Consider the following 20,377-nt stretch of genomic DNA (forward strand, 5'->3'; position numbering starts at 1 on the left):
TCTCTTTAATCTTAGAGTTCAGGAATCTTACCAGAATTTCCTTTTCTATGTGTCTTTTCTATTCAGCCCAGAGTTGCCTTCTAGAGTCTTACTGCCTGGGTTCTAATTCCAGCTCTGGCATTTACTAGCTGTGAAGTTTAAGGCACACTTGACCATTCTGTGCTTCAGTCTCTTATTTGCAAGATGAAAGTGATATATAGGATCTTGTCAAGACTAAATGAATTAGTATTAATAAAAGAAATTAGAACAGTGCCTGACATATAGAAAATGTATAATTCTTCATTACTGCTATGGCAACAATATGAAGTATATAATTATTTATTATCATTTATTATTTCTCCAGCCCAGGTACTCTTCTCTGCCATTATTTATTTAACTATTATTGCTTCAGGTATTTAGTGAATTTAACCTTGAACTCTTCTCTTTTTTCCTACTTCTGAAATTCCTGTTATGAATATATTAAGCTTCTTGACCATCCTCCAAGTCACTTATCCTTTTTTACATAATTTCCATCTCTTTGTATTTTGGCTCTGCTTTTCAAGTTATTCTTGAACATTATAATCCAAGTTATAATAAAAATCACAGAGATATGTTCTACTTTAATTCACTTATTAATATTTTTAGTTTAAAAATCATAATATTTTAGCTTTAGAAGAATATGTGTGTCACATTTCACTCTCTTACTTTCTTTATTCAAATCTTATGTGGTTCCTCTAGCTCTATTACATTAAGAAGGGAGCCACAACCTCTTAGATCTCCTATTATTTTTCTTTGTTGACTTACTAGGGCCAAAGTAGGTTTGCTAAAGTATTTTCAGTGGTTGAAATCCTGTAAACGGTATCACTGAGCATCTCTTGGTTCAGCAGAAATGGAGTTAGAAGTAGAAGATGTACTTTCAGATTACCATGTTCCCAGAACCCATGCTTTTCTTTATTTGATTTAAATCTTGATCTTAAATTTCATTTAGGGTAAGGAAAGAAGAATGATTACAATTTATTGTTTTCTAAACTGCTAGTGTTTCCAATAGTTTATATTTAAATATAAATTTATATAACCACCTACAAATTTGGAATGTTACTTTTATCTTAATATAAACATACATGTTTCAGAAAAATCAAAAACAAATGATCAAAAATATAAAAACATAATGCTTTATAAGAATTTTTCCTTACTATCAGTTTGTCTTGCTTGTACCAAGAGTTAGAAATGTTTCTCCAAATGTCTCTCCTTACCAACAAAGGAGGTCTGAGAAAGCATGTAAGAAGTAAGAGGAAGCACAACTCAATACCAGCCTGATCCAGTGCCCCCTTGGAGCTTGTACCCAGAGCAGTGCCCACTCAGCTCAATCTTGGGTAGGCCAATGCAACTAAATATTTAATTTCAAAATAGGGATGTCAGGTATTTTTCACATTTCTCATAAGTGTTTCTCCTTTTTATATACCTTAACAAGTAAGGAAAATCAAGTTCTGTAAGTCTTGGTGGTTATTGTGAGCATCAGAAATACCCTGATTTGGGAGTATTCTGTGTCTACAAATGACATGAGTAGAAAAGATATTAAGGTAAAATGAAGATACCTAAAGCTATCTTAGGTCAGATTACCTTATTGAACACAGACCTTGGAGGAGGAAGAACACAATGTCTGGCACATTTTAAGATCACAATTCATTCTTATCTTATTAATTTTAAATAAATTGCCATATAAATCATTATTTTGTTAACTTACTCCCCTTCCATATTATATTCTCCTTAGAATTTAGTGCCAGGGAAATGTTTCTCTCTCCTGAAGAATACTTTGCTTCTTTCCATTAGGTACCCTCTGATTCTGACCGATACCTGGCTGTCCACTGAGGACCCTGCTTCCTCTATAGACATATCAAGTGATGGATGTTTTTTCTCCCACATCTGAGTACTACTAGGCCTGAAGGTGGGGTAGGTGTCCTGCTTGCTCCTTATCTCCCCTTTTGGATAATTGATTCCTTCTTTCTGCCCAGAGTCTCTCAGGGCCCTTGAAGCATATGCCTTTAAAGCATCCCAGTCATGTATAAGATCTCACTCCCTGTCATCTTATTAGAGTATAAACCATATTCCTGTCATAATTTGTGTGTGTGTGGTACTGAGGATCAAACTCAGAGCCTCCTGCATCTAGGGAAATACCCATTCTGCCACAGAGCTACATCCCCAGATCTGTAATTCTTTATGATCTTCATAGCAAGTCGATAACCTGCCTCTTAGTTTTTTGGTTTCCCTTCCTCTAAGAATCTGCTCTAGGTGGATCTTAGGCCTTATCATATCCATAACAATATCCCTTCCAGATTTCCCCAAACTCTTGTTTTTAGCCTGGCATGATGGTATGCATCTATAATCCCAGCTTCTCAAGAGGCTGAGGCAGGAGGATCACTTGAGCCCAGGAATTCAAGGCCAGCCTGTGCAACATAGTAAGACCAGCTATGATTCTGCTTTTAACCACCTTCTCTTTCCTGTTTGCTTCCACTGGTTCCCTAAGGATTTCACCAGGGACCTCCAGTCATTTGACCTACTATTTGTCACTCACCACCTGTCCTCATTCCCTCCTTTATAGCTTATATCCTATGCTCTGTCATTATAGTCATTATATATTATCTTATCCACACTTATAACTCCTCTTTTTTTTTTGTCTTTTTTCTTGTTGTTAGAGCATTATGGTTACACATAGTCATTGGGTTCATTCTGACAAAATCATACATGCATGAACTTTGATTTACTCCATATTGGTCCCCGTTTCCCCCACTTTCTGTCCCCTCCTCCCTTTATTCTCCCCCCTTGACTCTACTGATCTTTCTTTTGCTCCCCCCACACACTTTTCTACCCCCATACACATTTCTCCTTATTTTGCTCAAGCTTCCACATATGAAAAAAAACATTCGACCCTTGATTTTCTCAGTCAACTTATTTCACTTGGTACGAATTGTGCCACTATAAACATAGATGTGGCTGGATTGCTATAGTAGGCTAATTTTAGTTCTTTTGGATGAATAACAAGAAATTGGATAGCTAAGTTATATGGTGGTTCTATTCCTAGTAACTCTTCCTTCTTATTTAACTTAAATATTAGAATCAGGACAGAACTTCAGCATGTTCTACTCACCAAATCTACCAGCATATCGTAATCTGTGCCCACACATTCTGCCTTGTCATTACAGGAGTGAACTGTCTGTTTGACTCCAGTACTTGGGTACTGGATTCTGTTTCCTCTTGTGGACTGAGGATGTTTCTCTGCCTCCTTTTATATAAGAAAAAATGTGCTGCCTCTACTTCCATTCTTCCCATTCTCTTGTGTACACCCATTTCCATCAGGCCTCATCACCAGTATGCCACTGAACCTGCTCATTTTCTTTTAGCAAGTTACCATTGTCCTTGAAACAGATTTTTTCACTTTGTTTCAGAACCTCCACTCTAGGTTCCCCTCCTACATTCATATACAATGCTTCTCATTATGCAGATCTAGATCTTCATCTTCTAAACGTCAGTATTTAGGTCTCCAAGACCTAACATATAGTCTTCCCTTTTAACTTCCCTGGATGATCCCATCAGTTCCACTGTGTTAAATACCATTTATAAATATAGACTGTTTTGTAAAAAGAGCACTCATATAGTCTGTTACCAAATTAATATCTGTGACTTGAACCCTTAAACTCTAGATTCATGCATCCACTGACTCAGTTGATGTCTATACTTGAAGGTCTGAGAGGTTTCTCAAAATTAACATGTCCAGAGAATTGTGCTCTTGTCTCCTCCAAATCTTTTCCTCCCCAACTCTTTTCCCGCCTCGGTAACAGGCAGCTATTCTCCACTGCTCAACTGAAAAAGGTTGAGTCATTCCATACTGTTGTCTTTCTTTAATATTCCACATCTGACTCTTCCTTATGGTACTACTTTTAAAATGTATTCAGAATCCAACTGCTTTTAATCCAGGCCACCATCGTCTCCTGCCTGGACTCCCTAACTAGTTTCTGGTTAGCACTCTTAGCACTCTATGGTCTGTGGTTGGCAGAGCAGACAGATGATCCCCTTGAAATATCCTGTCTCCTAATATCATGTGACTCCTTTACTCAGACCCTCTACTAGTTGCTCATCCTTAAAAATAGAACTAGAATCCTTACAGTACCTACTAGATCTGACATGATGTGATCTCCAGAAAGGGAGTGATGAGTTGTTCCTCCAAATTCCTATTCTCCTCCTAAGTACAGATAAGATTACTTTCATGGATCCTTGAAACCATGTGTCCATTGACTTCAGCCATTTAAGTGCTAGTGGAAATGATGTGGCACCTTTCGGCACAATTTGTCATGCTTTCCCTCCCTCTGCCATGGTTCTGGCAGTACTCTGAGAGTGACTGCTTTATCAGCCTGGGTTCCAGAGTGAGGAGCAGAGGCCCTGAGTATCCTACTGCAGGTGTGTAATATGAGCTAGATGTTGTACCTGCAGCATACCCCATCCAGCTCTCCTTGATGGCATCCCCGGGCTACTTCCCTGATGATATCGCTATCTTTTTCCTCTCTCTCATTTTGCTTTGGCCACAGGGGCCTCCCTCCTAATCTTCAAACATGGCAAACACATTCCTGCTTTAAGGTTTTAACTACCTGAAATGCCTATTAAAAGTATAAAAAGGAATCTTTACTCCTGAAATATGGACTCTCCAGGTTGGAAGAAGACTTGTTTTATGGTAGACCTATTATGGTAGATTTAATAATACCTAATTTGTATTTCTGTTCATAGCCTGGTGCATTTGTTTTAGATCCAATGTGCGGACTTGGAACAATACTTTTGGAAGCTGCTAAAGAATGGCCAGTAAGTTGTAAAGTTTTGTGTAAACTAAGTAATGTATTTACTTTAATCAGCATGTGTGATCTCTTGCCAGTTATTTACAAGTAGATTGTCTGTTTAGGGATTATTTTTAATTATATGAGTACCATTCCCTGTTATTAAAATCGATTCTGAAGAGTTGATTAAATTGTTGTGTTACTTCTTTTCTCTGTGACAGGATTCCAATAATTAATCATGGGGATTAGATTATATTAATCCCCAAAGTGTTTAGACATTTGTAATGGTAAAACATTAATAGATTTTAAAATTTTAATAAAAACTTTTAATCTTTAATTTATATAGTATTCTTATAAAAGAACACTATAAATTTTGTTATAACTTGAATTTTTTTAATTATTGATATAATTTTCACCATTTGAGAAAACACAAGATGTCCTTAACTACTGAAATATCTAACAGTTGTATTTATACTGAAAACATGACTTTCTTCCCCCATAGAGTGCGTACTATATGGGTGCTGATGTCAGCGACTCACAGTTACTTGGCGCATGTGACAATCTGAAAGCTGCAGGCCTTAAGGATAAAATTGAGTTGCTTAAAGTCTCTGTTATAGGTAAGATAATAAAAGCAAGATCATTTTTCTATATATAAAGGCTTAATTTCTGTACCTTATAATATATCTATGGGGCTAAAACTCAGATTACTTCCAGAATTGTAACTTTTTAATTTTTCAAAAGGTTTATGATTGAGAACCAACATTTAAAACATAAGCATTTAAGTAAAAGCATGCCTTTTTAAGTAGTATTTGTTAAATCTCAATTATTCTTATTTCATAATCTGGGACCAGGTAATATAGGCATTAGACAGCAGTATAATAGTATAATAGTAATAGTAATAATTTTAATTTATTTCAGATAAACTATATGAACTGTTCTGAATTATTTTTCCTTCTTCCTACTTCACATTAGATAGTACCCCTGATATATACAGAAATAAGTAACTACCTGTCACAGTTTGCGAAACTAGTACTTTCAAGAAGTCAGGAAGGCCTGGGGCAAACCTGGACCCTGGACCATTGGTCACCTGTGAGGTAGAGAAACAATTGCTGCTTCTTTACTGATATGAAATCAGCAGTGACAGACTTGACTAGGAATCAGATCTGTAGAGTCCTGTCAAAATAACGTTTCTCTAATATCCATGATATTCAGATTATTATAAAGTAACCTCACATTTCTTATTTCTTCTGTTTCTTTAACACACCTCTCTTTAAAAATGTCATGTTTCATTTCCAGCTAAGGAATTTGAGTTTTCTTGGCACTGCATAGGCATCAAGCCTATAATCAAGAGGAACAAAATATCGTTTAAAATTTTTTGTTAAAATAGAAAAGTAGGAAAGATGAGTATCAACAGATCAAAACATGAGGATAACTTTTGTGTAAAAGCATAATAAAGCAGCCAAGTTCATTGAGATCTCACAGTTGATTGTGGCCAGTGACTGCATTTTAGACATTCTGCCAATAGTCCAATAGGACTCTGTGCATAAGACACAAGTTTCCAAAGTAAACTGAAGGACCATCAATCAGACTGAAATCAGCTTTCACAGACCCTAATTTCCTTAAAAATGTTTCTGAGACCTTTAAGGAAACTGGAATCATTTCATCAGCTGCTCCAGAGCAGTGGTTTGGAACCTTTATATTTGCCAGAGCACCCTGTAGGCACAAGGAAGGGAGCATAGAGCTGCCTACCAGCCCCCCACTACACCCCTTCACTTTTATCTGTTTTCATTTTGGAGGCATTTCCCATGAAGTGTTACTTTAAGGAAAAAAAAAAAAAAAAGCAAAGGCACTCCACTGTTTTTAAAACAAAAGGAGTTCTCTGTGGCATCAGGTAACCAAACAAATCCTAGTTTTTGAAAGTATCCCTCTAACTCCCATGGTAAGAATAGACTAGTGGAGCAAGGGTGGAAGCAAAGACTGTTGCAGTAGTCCAGTAAGAAAAGATGGTGGCTTGGACCGAATTGGAGTACCTGTAGGTGACAGAAAAGATGTCAAGTATTTATCTTTGAAAGTAGATCAAACAGGATTTGTTGTTGGATTGGGCAATGGAGTGTGAGGGCAAGAATGAGAATAATAACTTTCTGACAAGCATTCAGAGGGTGCAGGGAAGCCTGAAGGAAGAACAAGTTAAGAGTTTTGAACCTTTTCAGTTTTACATGATTATCAGATACCGTGTAGAAAAGATGTCAGGTTAGTAGCCCAGCATGCAAATCTGGAGTTGGAGAGTACAGATAACATTTAAATCCATGAGATCATTTAGGGAGTGAGTATAAACAGTGAAGGGAAAGAACTGCGCTCTTGAGCACTCTCAGATGCTTTGAGTGCTAGAACTGAGTATCTAGTAGAGGAATAGCCAATGATGTGAGAGGATCCAGGGAAGAGAGAGGGTAACCAGCTGTGGGACCCACTGCCAGTCGGTGAAGTAAACTGAGGCCAAGGGTTGTTTCTATGGAGCAGCAAGAACATAGGCCTGCTTGGAGTGGGCATGAGAGGTGGGAGAGAAGAACTTAGAGATGGCTAGTTGAATTTCTGTGGTTTTTGTTTTGTTTTGTTTTGTTTTTTCTGTACTGGGAATTGAACCCAAGACCTCGAGCATGCAAGGCAAATCACAGAGCCCCCATGAGGGCTAGTTTAGATCATTCTCAGGAGCACTTTAGCAGAGAAATGGGGTAGTAACTGAAAGGAAGAATATTGGGAATCAAACAGAGTGTGTTTGTTAGTTTGTTTTCAGTGCTGGGGATCAAACCTATGGCCTTACACATGCCAGGCAGGTGCTCTACCACTAAGCTACATCCCCAACCTTAAATGAGAATTTTTTTAGAAGATAGAAACCTAAATTAATTTTAGGTACAATGTGTTGGTATGTCAAAAATCAATGATAAAATAAAGAGGAAGAATATAGCATTGCAGAAGAGAAAAAAAAATTGCTCATTTACCATCCTCGAGGCGCCTGAGAAGGGAGGTATCCCAGTGCACAAGTGGTGGTACATGCACTCCTAGGACAAGAGAAGGCAGAGAGGAGGACAGTAGAGTTGTGATGGATCACACCAAACTAGCAGCAGAGGTTAGTGCACCTTTCCAGAAGCCTTTGTTGATGTATCACTATTTTTATTACAGTTTTTAAAACTTTGCAAATTTAGTTTGTTTAAATGCCTTTCTTTGACTATTACTGAGTTGAATGTTTTTCATGTAATGTCATTTATAGATTTTTCTTTTGTGAATTACTTGTTTTTAGAATGGCTTTCAGGAAGAAAGACTAAAGCATCTATTGTAAGCTGTTTTATCATCATAGACTTTAATGGTGAATTTCAGTCTGGAGATCTGGAGATCTTACTAAGAGAGCCAGTATTAACTCTTTAATTATCAGCCCTCTGTTTCATATCTCTGTGTTAGATGTGGATATTCTAACTAAATTATTTTTTCTGTTTGGTTCTGCCTTTAACGGTTCTCATCATAAGTACAATTTAGAATGCTGAGACCCATGAATCCCTTTTTAACACTGACAGATTTCAGGATCTCACACCTATTGACTGTTGTAACTAAGAACATGTGTGAATTCTGGCTTTATTGTTGTTTCTTTTCTGTGTGGCCTTCTGAGAAATCTGAACCTCTTTGTATTCTTTGTATTTACAAGATTATTATTATGATAATAATACCTGCTTTCTGAGGCTTTGGTGAGGATTTATACATTAATCCATATGGCATAGTGCCTAATACATATTGTGAATTAAAGACCTCTGTTATGTGTGGTTATGTCGAAGACATGTGGAAATGTGCACTAAACTCTGCTGCTAGTTTGTGACCTTTCTCAAAACTACTGTCCTCCTGTCTGCCTTCTCCAGTCCCAGAGCATGTCTCACCACTTGTGCACTGGGATACCTCCCTTCTCATGTGCCTCAAGTAGAGCAAATGAGCAATTTTTATATTCTCCTGCAACATTATATTCTTCTTTTTTATTTGATCACTGATTTTGACGTACAAACACATTATACCTAAAACACCCATCATTATTTATGTTTCTACACAATCTCATTCTCTCTATTGTGCTTTAATGACTTTATTTTTTTCTACTTTTTAAAGTAATATTCACTTTGTTTTACAACTCTGTACTACTATAAAAAAAGAAATTGTATGTATTTATTCCTGAGTTTTAATCATCATGGCAGTTAAGAATCAAATGAATATTATGTTATAAGTTATCTTAGGAAATGACAGTTAATCACTGTTTGGGTTTTAAACTATGGATATATGTACATTCTCAATATAAGATGAAAGCTGTAACAATCAGATTTGAGCCAGATAAACACATTTATGATTTAGTTAAAATATGAACAGCATAGGTAGGAGCTGGGCACAGTGGTACATGCCAATAATCCCAGGAGCTCTGAAGGCTGAGGCAGGAGGATTGTGAGTTCAAAACCAGCCTCAGCAAAAGCAAGGTGCTAAGTAACTCAGTGAGACCCTGTCTCTAAATAAAATACAAAATAGGGCTGGGGATGTGGCTCAGTGGTCAAGTGCCCCTGAGTTCAATCCCCCGTACAAAAAAAAAAAAAAAACAAGATAGGTAGGTAAAAAGGAATGTTTTCAGCATTCCTGATTAGACATTCTACAGGCTGTCACATGTCACATCAGTGGTAGAGTATAAAACAACAAGATTATTGCAACTACTGTACTTTGTTCTCAGGTGGCGTTTATTGCCAGTAGTAGGATGGGCTTTTTCCACCACATCTGTCCATGCACCATGCATGGTTACATTTTCCTTCATGCTAGTGCATTTTCCTGCTGCTCATCCTGCCCACGCTGCCTTGGCCCCTACTCTTTCAGCACAGCATCTCGTGGCCCATGCCATCTTCTACAAGATTTGTGAAGCTGCCCAACCACCTGATTTGGAGAGTCAGGGAAAATGGAACCTGATTGTTGGGTTGTCCATGAAGTATGTGTAGGAAATAGGGGAAAGAAGCTCACCACCTAGAGAGTGTCCTGGCAGCAAAGGTCTTTTCCTTTGTTGTGCACTATTGTTATTGTGTGCATTGGATGATCATATGGTATCATTTTATTGTTCAGTAGCACTTCTATTTTATAATAAACTTTTTTAGCAGCAATAAATTTTTTAAACATGCATTTTAAATTAAAAAGTACTGAGTTTCCATTTCTCAAGAAAGCTAATGATGAACACATAACTTGAGTAAAATGTCTGTTGACATTTACCATCTACTATGAGGGCACAAATGAAAGAAATCTGTGCATGGCAGCATCTAGCATTTATTTCAAAACCTAGCAGTTATTTTAAGGATACTTGGCCAAAGCCAATTATTTATCACATGAAGCTGAAGAAAATGCATTTAAGTATCACTCCATGAAGCATAACTTTTCATTTAGATTAAATGACTATTCTTCTAAATTAATTTTGCTCATATTCAATTCCAAGTTTTCTCATGCGCATAAGCAAAATGAAACTATGGCTATTGATATTTTTTTAGCTCCACTAGAAGACCTTTGCAGAGAAATATTGCCAGTTTTGTAGCAACATCTTTGAATACTTCCAAACAAAATCAAATTAAGCCAATTCCAGTAGTAGTTCAGCTTTTCTCCCCTAATTCTTGGAAATGTAGATTTTTTTCCTTGTGAAAAATGAAACATCCTTGTAAATATTACCATAAATTTAGTTCAGCATTGCATGTGTCTCCACTTATGCATTAATTTGGTAGACCAACACAGGAGAAAAATTCGTATCTTGCTAAAACCTACAGAGAAAAGTACCTGAAATTTAACATAGTACCATATAACTCGTAATTACCTCTGGTTTGCAGCCTTCTGTCAATTGATATAGAAACTTTAAGTTTTTAAAATAATCAGCACTTTATTTTTTAAACATATACAGAGTAATTGACTGCAAGCTATTTGTAATGAAGTTTTGCTTGAATGCAAAACTATACTGCAGTGTAGTGATACACTTTCTCTCTGTCATTAGTTGGGTTTAAAATTTGAAGCTTTTGAAGAACTACTTTGTAAAGCAGTCCTACAGTAGTGCTATAGGCTTTGCTTAAAAGATAAACAAGTTGCCTAATTTTGTTTTCATTTTGTTCAAAATCCATTGGTGATCTGTAATCAAAGATTTCAGCAAATGGACTAACAGAACTGTTGCTTTTGAATTTTTTTGTGAATTGCAGTTATTAAAAACAAAGTTGGCAACAGGAAGACATTTAAATCTATCTCTAAAAACACCAAGAAAGACATGAACACATTATTGCAAGCTCAGTAATCTTCGAGATTTAATTCTCAAATTCTGTAAATGTACTTTGGATATATTGTAGGAAGAATCTCTTGATGACTTTCATCATTTTAATTAGACATCTGTGTCTTCTAAAATGGAATGGAATGAAATTGAGAAGGCCTTAATTTTGCAGTATCTAAATTTGGCAAAACAAAAGAATAGTAGAGTCAACTTGAATTTTGTGTTGTGGAAATATTTGTCAAAGGCATTCTGGAAGGACTGTGAACTGGAGGACTGAAATCTTTACATTATCTATATGAAAAAAATAGAATTGAGAAGAGTCAAGAGTATCTTCCATTTTGCAAAATTTGCTCTGATCTTTAGAGTTTCTTTAGCACATGTAAACAAAGTATTTCCTCAGATAAACATATTGTAATTTAAGAGAAGTTTTTAAACATGAAAGTGAAGCTTTGAAGATCACAGGCATTTTATTAAAAAGGCAACTTAAACTTCCTATTTTTAAAAACACTGTATTCTTCAGAAAAATACCAGTGATGACATGGGATTAGAAACTAATACGTGTACGAAGCTGGTCAGTGGGTGAATATATACCACAACTATTTTGCCTATTACTATTTTAAAAGTGCATGGATCCTTATTTTTAGGTTCCTCATATTAAACCAATAGTAAGTATTTTATAAGTATAAACTTTTCTTTCTAGCATCCTCATTCTTGGCAGTGTTCCTGACTGTACTATTGTATGGCAACCAATCCACATGCCACACTATATGGTGCTTATTTAATTATTATAGACTTCTGGATCAAGATGGCAGATTAAAATTTCAGTGAAGGATTTGCATTCTCTTACACTTAATTGAAATGAGAAAAAGAATAATAAACATAAAGGAAAAAAATCTATCAGCAGCAACTAAAGAAGGGAAAATGATCTAATGCAGTGAACTTAATTTTATTTTGGCCACAATGGAAATAAACAAAGTTATAGAGCAATTGCCAATAGAATAGTGTTTATTTATAATGTTCTGAGATCCCTATTTATAAGGTTACTGAAGCAGAATGTGATGCAGAAATATTATACATAACTAAAATGTTATTTTTGAGGAGACATTTTCAATATGAAACAGTTCAGGCAACATTTCAGTAATAGGCTTTTGGCAGGGGGAATTTTTAATAAAATCCAGACATTTAAGAGATGAATCAGCAGAGGAACAGAGATTGAATTAATTTAAATATAGAACTAATTTTAAATAACTATGGGAATTATTGTTATGTGACAGACATCAAAGTAATAAACCTGGACACTCGAAAGAATAACAAACAACAGAAAGTATAGGAAGGAAACTAGGAAGAAGAATGTAATCAATTCTATAAAAGCCCTCAAACAACCTAGTCTTTGTTAAGTATATACATAAAAAAGGCCCATAAAACCTTCTGAAAGAAAATACCTGGGTGCCCTAATGAGTTTTAGGCAATTTTTACCCACTTTTTTCTCAGAAAAGGGGAAAATGGGCAGTTCTTTTATTCAAAGCAACTAGTATTTTAAAACTATTTTTTTCATGTTTTTCAATCATCCTGAAGAGATGTTTAAAAAAAATGATTTTTGCTTGTTTTGAGCTATTTCTATTTTAGTCTTTTCTCTTTAGTTACAGGTATACTCATAGGCAGTTTAAAGTATTTAATAATTAAAAAGCCTTTACTATGTATTTAGTCCTACAGGTTAGGTGCTCACAGTTTTAGAAGTTTTTTGAACTCTTTGAAGGATTCTGGCCCACTGGGCTCCACCTGACTGTCATCTCCTATAGACATCAGAGAGGACACTGTAAATAATAATTTAAAAACAGTGCCAGGCACTGTTCTAAATGTTTTCCCCCATTTATTAACTTCTAAGGTAGGCACTGTCATTCCATTTTACAATGAGGAAACTGAAGCAGTAGCCTCCCAGAGTCCTATAGGTAACTAGTCACAGAGCCAAACACAGCAGGCTGTCAGCCTGCACTGCACACCACAGCAACGGAAGTTCAGATTATTTCGTCCTTGGTTGGAAGATGTCACTGCTTAATTCTGGAACTTTTTAAAAAATTAGTCTTGTCTACCTATGTGAATTTTATTCCTTCTAAAGTTATTTATAAAGCAGTTTAGCAAATTATATAATATAGAAAAAATGGAGAACAACCAGAACTAAAAAAAAAAAAAGAAGAAGAAGATTGCCAAACCTGGACAAACTGGGCAACTAATAAACTAATTTACGGGTAGGTGCTGTGTGTGTATCAAGAGAAGAAAGACTTCTAATTAAGCAAAGTTGAGTATATCTTGTAGTTCCTTATATGTAAAACATTTGATCACTGTGATTTCCTTCGTTATTTATTGTCTTTAGTCATTTTGCAAAAAGTATAGAAAGGCTGAAATGGATGTGTTCAGTATCAGCACCCTAAAACACAGCACATGAAGTGAAACATACCTTGGGTGGGCTTTGGCTTATGATAGAATGCTTACCTGGGATTTAATTTCCTGGTTAGGTTTAAAAGATACTACTGCCTTTTTTCTAACACTCTGCTTTTCTGCTGCTCTCTCACAAGGTTTAGGATTAGGAGACAGCCAACAAGTGGTCATTAGACTTTGCCAGATAAGAGGAATTTTTGTTTTGTTTTTAAATTTCCTGCCAACCAAAATTTATATGATATTTAACAAAGATTATTTAAACTTTATTGCATTTCTATAGGATTAGGTTGCATTTTTGCATTGAAATTTGAGAACCCTTCTACCTTATGCATACTTGATTGACTTGATGGGTGGGAAAGGGGAAGACACACATAGGAAACCTGGGTGCGAAGGTTGGGTATATTGCCTTATAGAAATGTAATGCTGAGAAGAAAATGTTAAGAGGAGCAGGAAATTTCAATTTAATGATCAGATACCGTATTTAGTTTTGTTTAGAGATGATATTCATGGTGTTGGTTTTTGATCTTATAGCTTTTTCTCTAATCTTAGGGCTTTTATAGATATTTTTAACTTTTTAAGTTCCCCCTGAAAAATATAATGATAGTTGTGGATTCTCTCTTAGAAACTGAAACCTATCTTACAAAAATTTATATACAATAATGAAAGGGAAATAGAATATAGTGTTGTAAAAACATTTTCTAGACAACATATTTCTTCCTGAATCCCACAACTCTCTATGCATGTATTATGTCTAGAAAATTGAATTTTTCTGGTTAATTTAAAATTCCACTAAACTTACATCATTTTATAACATTTGAAAACCCATTTTTTCAAAGGACAAAATACAGTAAATAACTATTAATCTTTAGATATTTGGAAAGCATTTTAAGATCATGTGGTTACCTCAAAGCAATATTACCAACCCTAAATTTTATTCAACATGCAAAACTAATTGTGTACTTCAGTTTTCTCATTATCTATGTTATAATATTTGACCTTACTATAATAGGATTCTCTGATTTCTGTATTTCAGAATTGCCACTGCCTTCAGACAGTGTTGATATTATTATTTCTGACATTCCATTTGGAAAAAAGTTTAAATTAGGAAAAGACATCAAAAGCATTCTACAGGAAATGGAAAGGTGAGTTGCTGAATTTATTTTCATAATTTTTTAGCTTCTGGGAAAATATATCATTGCTCTTAACATCTGATTGCATTATTTTTCCCAGATTTTTATGGTTTAATTTCTTAAGATTTCAAGTCAGAAGTTTATAATTGAAATAAATGTTATTCCATATCATCTTGTATTATAAATTTTATTCAGAAAAAAATTTTTTTCTATTTCATTCACTGGGCTACATAATTTATATATATGTTTCTAATCCTCACAAAAACCAACACTGTACAGATAAGAAACTGAATTCCAGAAAGTTGAACTTCCTCATGATCACATTGATGCTAAAACAACTGAAAGGAATCCTGTCACAAGACGCAGTGAACAAGGCCAGCATTGGCTGTGAAATGAAAGTGCAGCACAGGACATTGTTCATCTCAGGGCTTCTAATTTGACATCAGGGGATATAATTTAATAGAGGGGTTCAAACAGTGAGATCTAGATATGTATTTTTCTCATTATTTAAGTTGATAAAGGCGTGAACCTAGAATGCTACAGGAATGAATAGACACCAAAAAAGATCAATTCATGTTAAGTTGTTTCATATGGGCTTTTATTTGATATACTAGGATAACATAAATGTCATAAGTCTACCATGTGAATAATGTGTCACATATTCTTAAAAAATGAACACATATTAGAGAAACTTCAGTGTCAAGGATGACAGTACACAAAATTAAAGCTTGACTCAAAGTCTAAGCCCAAGTCAGAGCCATCTCACTGTGTCTTGTAAGTTGGGTGCTTCACACTTCTTTTTGAATTGTCTTATTTCTAAGCCACTTCCCCTCCTGCCCAGTTACCTAACTTTTAGGGACCTTTCTTTCTGAGCACCAACTCTTAATTCAGACATCTCCTGAAACCCATATACTCCCTGCTTCCTAGTATCACATTCCCCTACAGTTTCACATTGCATATTTTGCATTTTAAAATTTTGCATTTTAAAATCATTGCAGAACTTTTTTTTAAATATTTATGCCCCACTTTCTCAGCTACCCTCTACCTAATTTAACTGATCTGAAGTAGGACCTGGATGTCAGTACTTCTTTCTTTCTTTTTTTATTTATATATGACAGTGGAATGCATTACAATTATTATTACACATATAGAGCACAATTTTTCATATCTCTGGTTGTATACATAGTATATTCACACAAATTTGTGTCTTCATACCTGTACTTTGGATAATAATGATCATCACATTCCACCATCTTAATTACCCCATGACCCTCCAACCCCTCTGCCCTATCTAGAGTTTGTCTATTCCTCTCATGCTCCCTCTCCCTATCCCACTATGAATCAGCCTCCTTATATTAAAGAAAACATTCGGCATTTGTTTTTTTGGGATTAGCTAACTTCACTTAGCATTATCTTCTCTAACTCCATTGGATGTGAGTACTTCTTAAAAAATCCTAGTATAATTGTTGTGCAAGCAGGATTAATAACTAAACCTTTGAGCCTAATAAGGTAATTCACCATTTATATCATTAACCGATTCACAGTGAGATATTAATATGTGATCAGTGACATGCGTTTAACCTGGACCTTTTCAGAACAAAGATGACTGACTCAACCTAACTCAAAATCTAGTGCTGCCTATTTTATGTATCTGCACAAGTCAGGAGTGAACGGGTAGGAATTTGAATAGACAGTCCTTTCAGCACTAGTAAATTATACCAGCCTGACATTATCTAGGCTGTTTTTTTATTTTATTCCAAGTAATTGAAAGTGAAATAATGATAGATTTGACTACCCTTTTACCATGGCAGTAAATTTAAATATTTACCTGAGAATCCAAAAGATGAATAGTCAAATTTCCTGCATAATTAGAGCACCTCCGTAGGACCAGTTATATAAGGGACTTTTCCATCTTCTGTACCCAGGCTTCCTTGCCACCTGCCCCAACCTCTGTGATCTGACTTTCAACTTCTTGTGGTTTGAGGTTTGATACAGAAAAGACAGGATGCTAGGGTTAAGAGAACAGCTTTGGAGCCAGGCTGCCTGGGTTCTAGTCTTGGCTCTAACTCCTCATAGTTCTTCAGTCATAGGCATACTGCCTGACTTCACACCTTGTGCATAATCTTTAAATCTTAACACCTACCTTGCAGCCTTGTTCAGAGGATTCAGGAGATTTAAAGCTTTTAGAACAATGCTGGACATCTAGAAAATGCTCAGTATCCGTTAGCTCTTGCCTGATTTTTTTAGTGTAAACTACTTCAGATCTTTTGGGAAGGAAGTGGTGATACATATAAAAATTTAAGTACACATAACCTCTCCCAGTGATTTACTGATGATTTAAGGCCTTATATAGGAATTGAAAGAGATGGGGAGTTTTATTAATAAAAAGAAGAAAAAATTACAAGAGGTCAGTAAACCTGTTCATAATAAGCAGTGGAAATAGCTGATCCTATATGTAGTATCATACATGCATCAGAATTAAAGTTTTTCAGACAAATGATTACTCTATTGACTTGAATTAGGCATTCTCAGCTCAATTATTTCCTCTTTTAATTCATTTAAATATTATCCATTTCATGAATACAGAGCATTTTGAGGAATTTAGGGAAGTTTAATTTGGGTTTTCTTTCTAAATATAGCCATGTAAAATATATGAGCAAAATTAGAAATTCAGCTTGCTCAGCTTGAAGATGGAGGCAGTCCTATGTGACAAAAAGACATGAGATGATCAGGGAAGAAGCAAAATTTCAGTGAATTTAGAAGTTGAGAGAGAATAAAAAGAGACCACAGATGTTTGGAGAATGTTTGAGTGAATACTGAAGGAAAGGTGTTTTCAAGGACTGTGAGTAGGGCAGATCACCTGGAGCAGAGGACTTAGTACGTGGGTAAGACCTACTATATTTCATGGTCAAATAATTTAGAATTATTCATGTCATCTACTCTGGTCTTGCAGGTCTCTCTTTTATCTTGTTTGATACAGAGTGTTCCCAACTTATGAACCACAAAATTTCTTTTCAAGAAATAATATCATTATCATCATCAAATACCCCATATGCTAGTGTTCAAAGGGATACAGTTTGGGAAATATTGCTTTGTAATTTTTGAATAGCTTTCTTAGTGAGAAATTATATGTAAATGAAAATATGCCTACAAAATGTTAAATTTCCATGTGAGTTTTACTTTCTTATTGCCTCCATTATTTAAAAAAAATTATAGTAAATAAGTTGGTGATAGGCATCCTGCCTTGTACTTCGGTATAAATAGATACTTGTTAAATAGAATCATTGTTAATTTACTGTATCTTGTTTTTTTCCCACTCAGCAGTATGTCATGAATCTCCTTTATGATCAGTTGTATTGTACATTATAATTTCCAATAATTGTCACAGTATTATATGTGTTACCATTATGTAACCAATACTTATGGATGTAGGTAATCCTCAATTTTTTTTATTTTAATAAAGAACAATGCCTTGAACATTTTTACAGTTTTTCAAACTTACTATATGATCAAGTTGCTTAAAACCAGTATCTTAGTTTTTTCATGTTTAAAATTACAATGCTAACCAGCCATACATAAAAGGACAAATCAGAGTGTTAAATAATATGTAATACAAAATATTTTAAATGGTGCCTAGTACATGATAAGTGCTCAATAAATATTTGCTATCATCACATGATCAATATTATTCTACTACTGCTGTTATATCTTAGAATAATTTCTTAGAAGTGAAATAGATGTATAAAGGTTATGTACATTTTGTATTTTTGATACATTATTGATAGTTACTGTTCCAAAACATTTCCCTCTTTAAGAGTACTCATTTTCTCATAATCTCAATTGTTTATTTTCATCTTTGTTAATACAGTGGGTAGAAGGGTTATATCTCATGTATTATTTTAATTGTAATGTATGTGTTTAGAGACATTTGTATGTGTTCTTGCTTGTGTCCCATGGTATACAACTGCATCTGTCTTCATCCCACCTCCTTGTCTCAGGAGAAGTCTCTCTTCTGGCCAGGGTATCCTGCTCATTCCCTCCTTCTCAAGGATAGCACTCTGCCCACTTCTCATTCCTACCTTCAGCTTAATTTTCTCCTCATTTTTTTCCCAGAGAATTGGCCATTTTTCCCCATATACTTTGTGAGTATTTACACAGTTCATCACTGCACGAGGTCCTGAGGATAGATACAGGCATCGACTAGGACAGAACAGGCCCCAGACCGCCCTGTGTGGGAAGATGGATTGTTAATGAGTCGACACACATGGTCATTCCGGATCATAAGTCAAATAAAATAGGATATTTTGCTGGAGAGTGAAAGAAGAGTAGTAGCTACCAGAGACAGGTAGAAAGTCAGAAAGACTGCTCCATAGAGGTGACATTTGAACTCTGGGACTTTAATGAGAAAGCACACAAGGGATGAGAGTTAAATGCACAGCAGACAGCAGAACCAGCAGTGCCAAGGCGAGCAGCAGCGGCTGGTGAGGTCGAGCAGCTGAAGGAAGGTCACTGCGGAGGGAGGCAGGCAGCAGCCTAGGTGAGGTTGGTTGTGGAGGGAGCTTGAACTGACTGAAGGGCGAGGAGCAGCTGGAGAATTAGCAGGCATTGGCATCTGTCTTCTGTGTGGAAACTGGGAAGGAGAGTGGGAGGGGTACTAAGAATGGAAATAAGGCCTGTCTATCAGGAGATTGTTACTAAGTCCAGACAGAATATGAATATGCAGATGAACACGTGAAACAGTGTGGAGACAGAATTATCTGGGTTTCCTGGTGGATTCGATGAAAGAAAGCTGCCTTCGCGCTTCAGTCTCTCCCTGTGACCCTTGGTCCTCTAGCTTCCTTACCCGTATAACTAAATTTCTCAAACTGTCCACTCTTGATATCTCTGCTTCCTCACCTCCCATTCTCACTCAGCCCCAGCAGACCCATGTCTGTCTGCTCCTGTCCTCATCTAGGCTTGCTGTCCCTAGGTTCTCTGATGACATCTTATAATCCTGGTCCTTGTTAGTCCTGTAGCATTTGACACTGTGAGACCATCCCCTTCTTGAAACTACATCTTGGGCTTCCAGGACATCACAGTTGTCCAGATTGTTCTCTTATGATATCTGTTCATTGTGCTCCTCTCCCCTGACCTTCCTTAGATCTCCTATGTCTTCCCTGGTCTTTTTTCTCTCTTACTCTGTTGCCACCCAGATGACCCCCTCTGCCCTATGGCTTTGTCTGCCTTTCACTAATGAAAGCTCTTGTCCCTCTACCTCAAGCCTGGTCTTTCTCGGTGCTTCCAAACTGAGTACCCTGCTCTCTGGGAATCTGCACTGTGCGTTCCTCAGGCACTTTCTAAACTGAACTCTGCTCTTCCTACTCTTCCTCCTCTTAACCTCTGTTTTCCCCATAAGGCTGGTAGCTTTCAGTGACCCTCCACCTCACGCCTTCCTGCGGCGTCTCACCTCTTCTGCCTCCAGCCACCTCCCTAGCTCCAGCCTACAACTTCCTGGCTCAGTCCTGCTTGTCCTTCAGCTCACCACACAGACATCTCATCTTTGGGGAATTTTCCCCTCTCCTGTGCCTGGATTGGGACCCACCTCGTGTGTTTCCAGGGCCTTTACATGTGCCTTCATGGTGGCCTTTATCACCCCCTGCACTCCTCACGTGCCTCTCCCCCAGTGCTCAGTAAATCTGCACCTTGTCATGGTTCCACCTGAGGCTGCTCAGACTTCA

The 20,377-nt window shown here is 36.3% G+C and overlaps 1 protein-coding gene across 3 annotated transcripts in view; it reads left to right on the top strand.

Annotated features, from left to right (window-relative positions):
* The window catches only part of Thumpd2 (THUMP domain 2 tRNA and snRNA guanosine methyltransferase), a 45,552-nt gene that overhangs the window by 23,769 nt on the left and 1,406 nt on the right, over positions 1-20,377 (top strand). For 2 of the 3 annotated variants that reach the window (XM_005324536.5, XM_040271094.2), the window contains 3 exons: positions 4,756-4,827; positions 5,302-5,416; positions 14,564-14,672. In XM_005324536.5, the coding sequence (XP_005324593.2) occupies positions 4,756-4,827; positions 5,302-5,416; positions 14,564-14,672 (296 nt within the window). Of the gene's footprint in view, positions 1-4,755; positions 4,828-5,301; positions 5,417-14,563; positions 14,673-20,377 lie in introns of those variants that run through there. The other variant, XM_021725874.3, reaches the window with a different exon arrangement.

Source organism: Ictidomys tridecemlineatus, chromosome 12 (assembly GCF_052094955.1).
Source record: "Ictidomys tridecemlineatus isolate mIctTri1 chromosome 12, mIctTri1.hap1, whole genome shotgun sequence".
NCBI lineage: Eukaryota > Metazoa > Chordata > Mammalia > Rodentia > Sciuridae > Ictidomys > Ictidomys tridecemlineatus.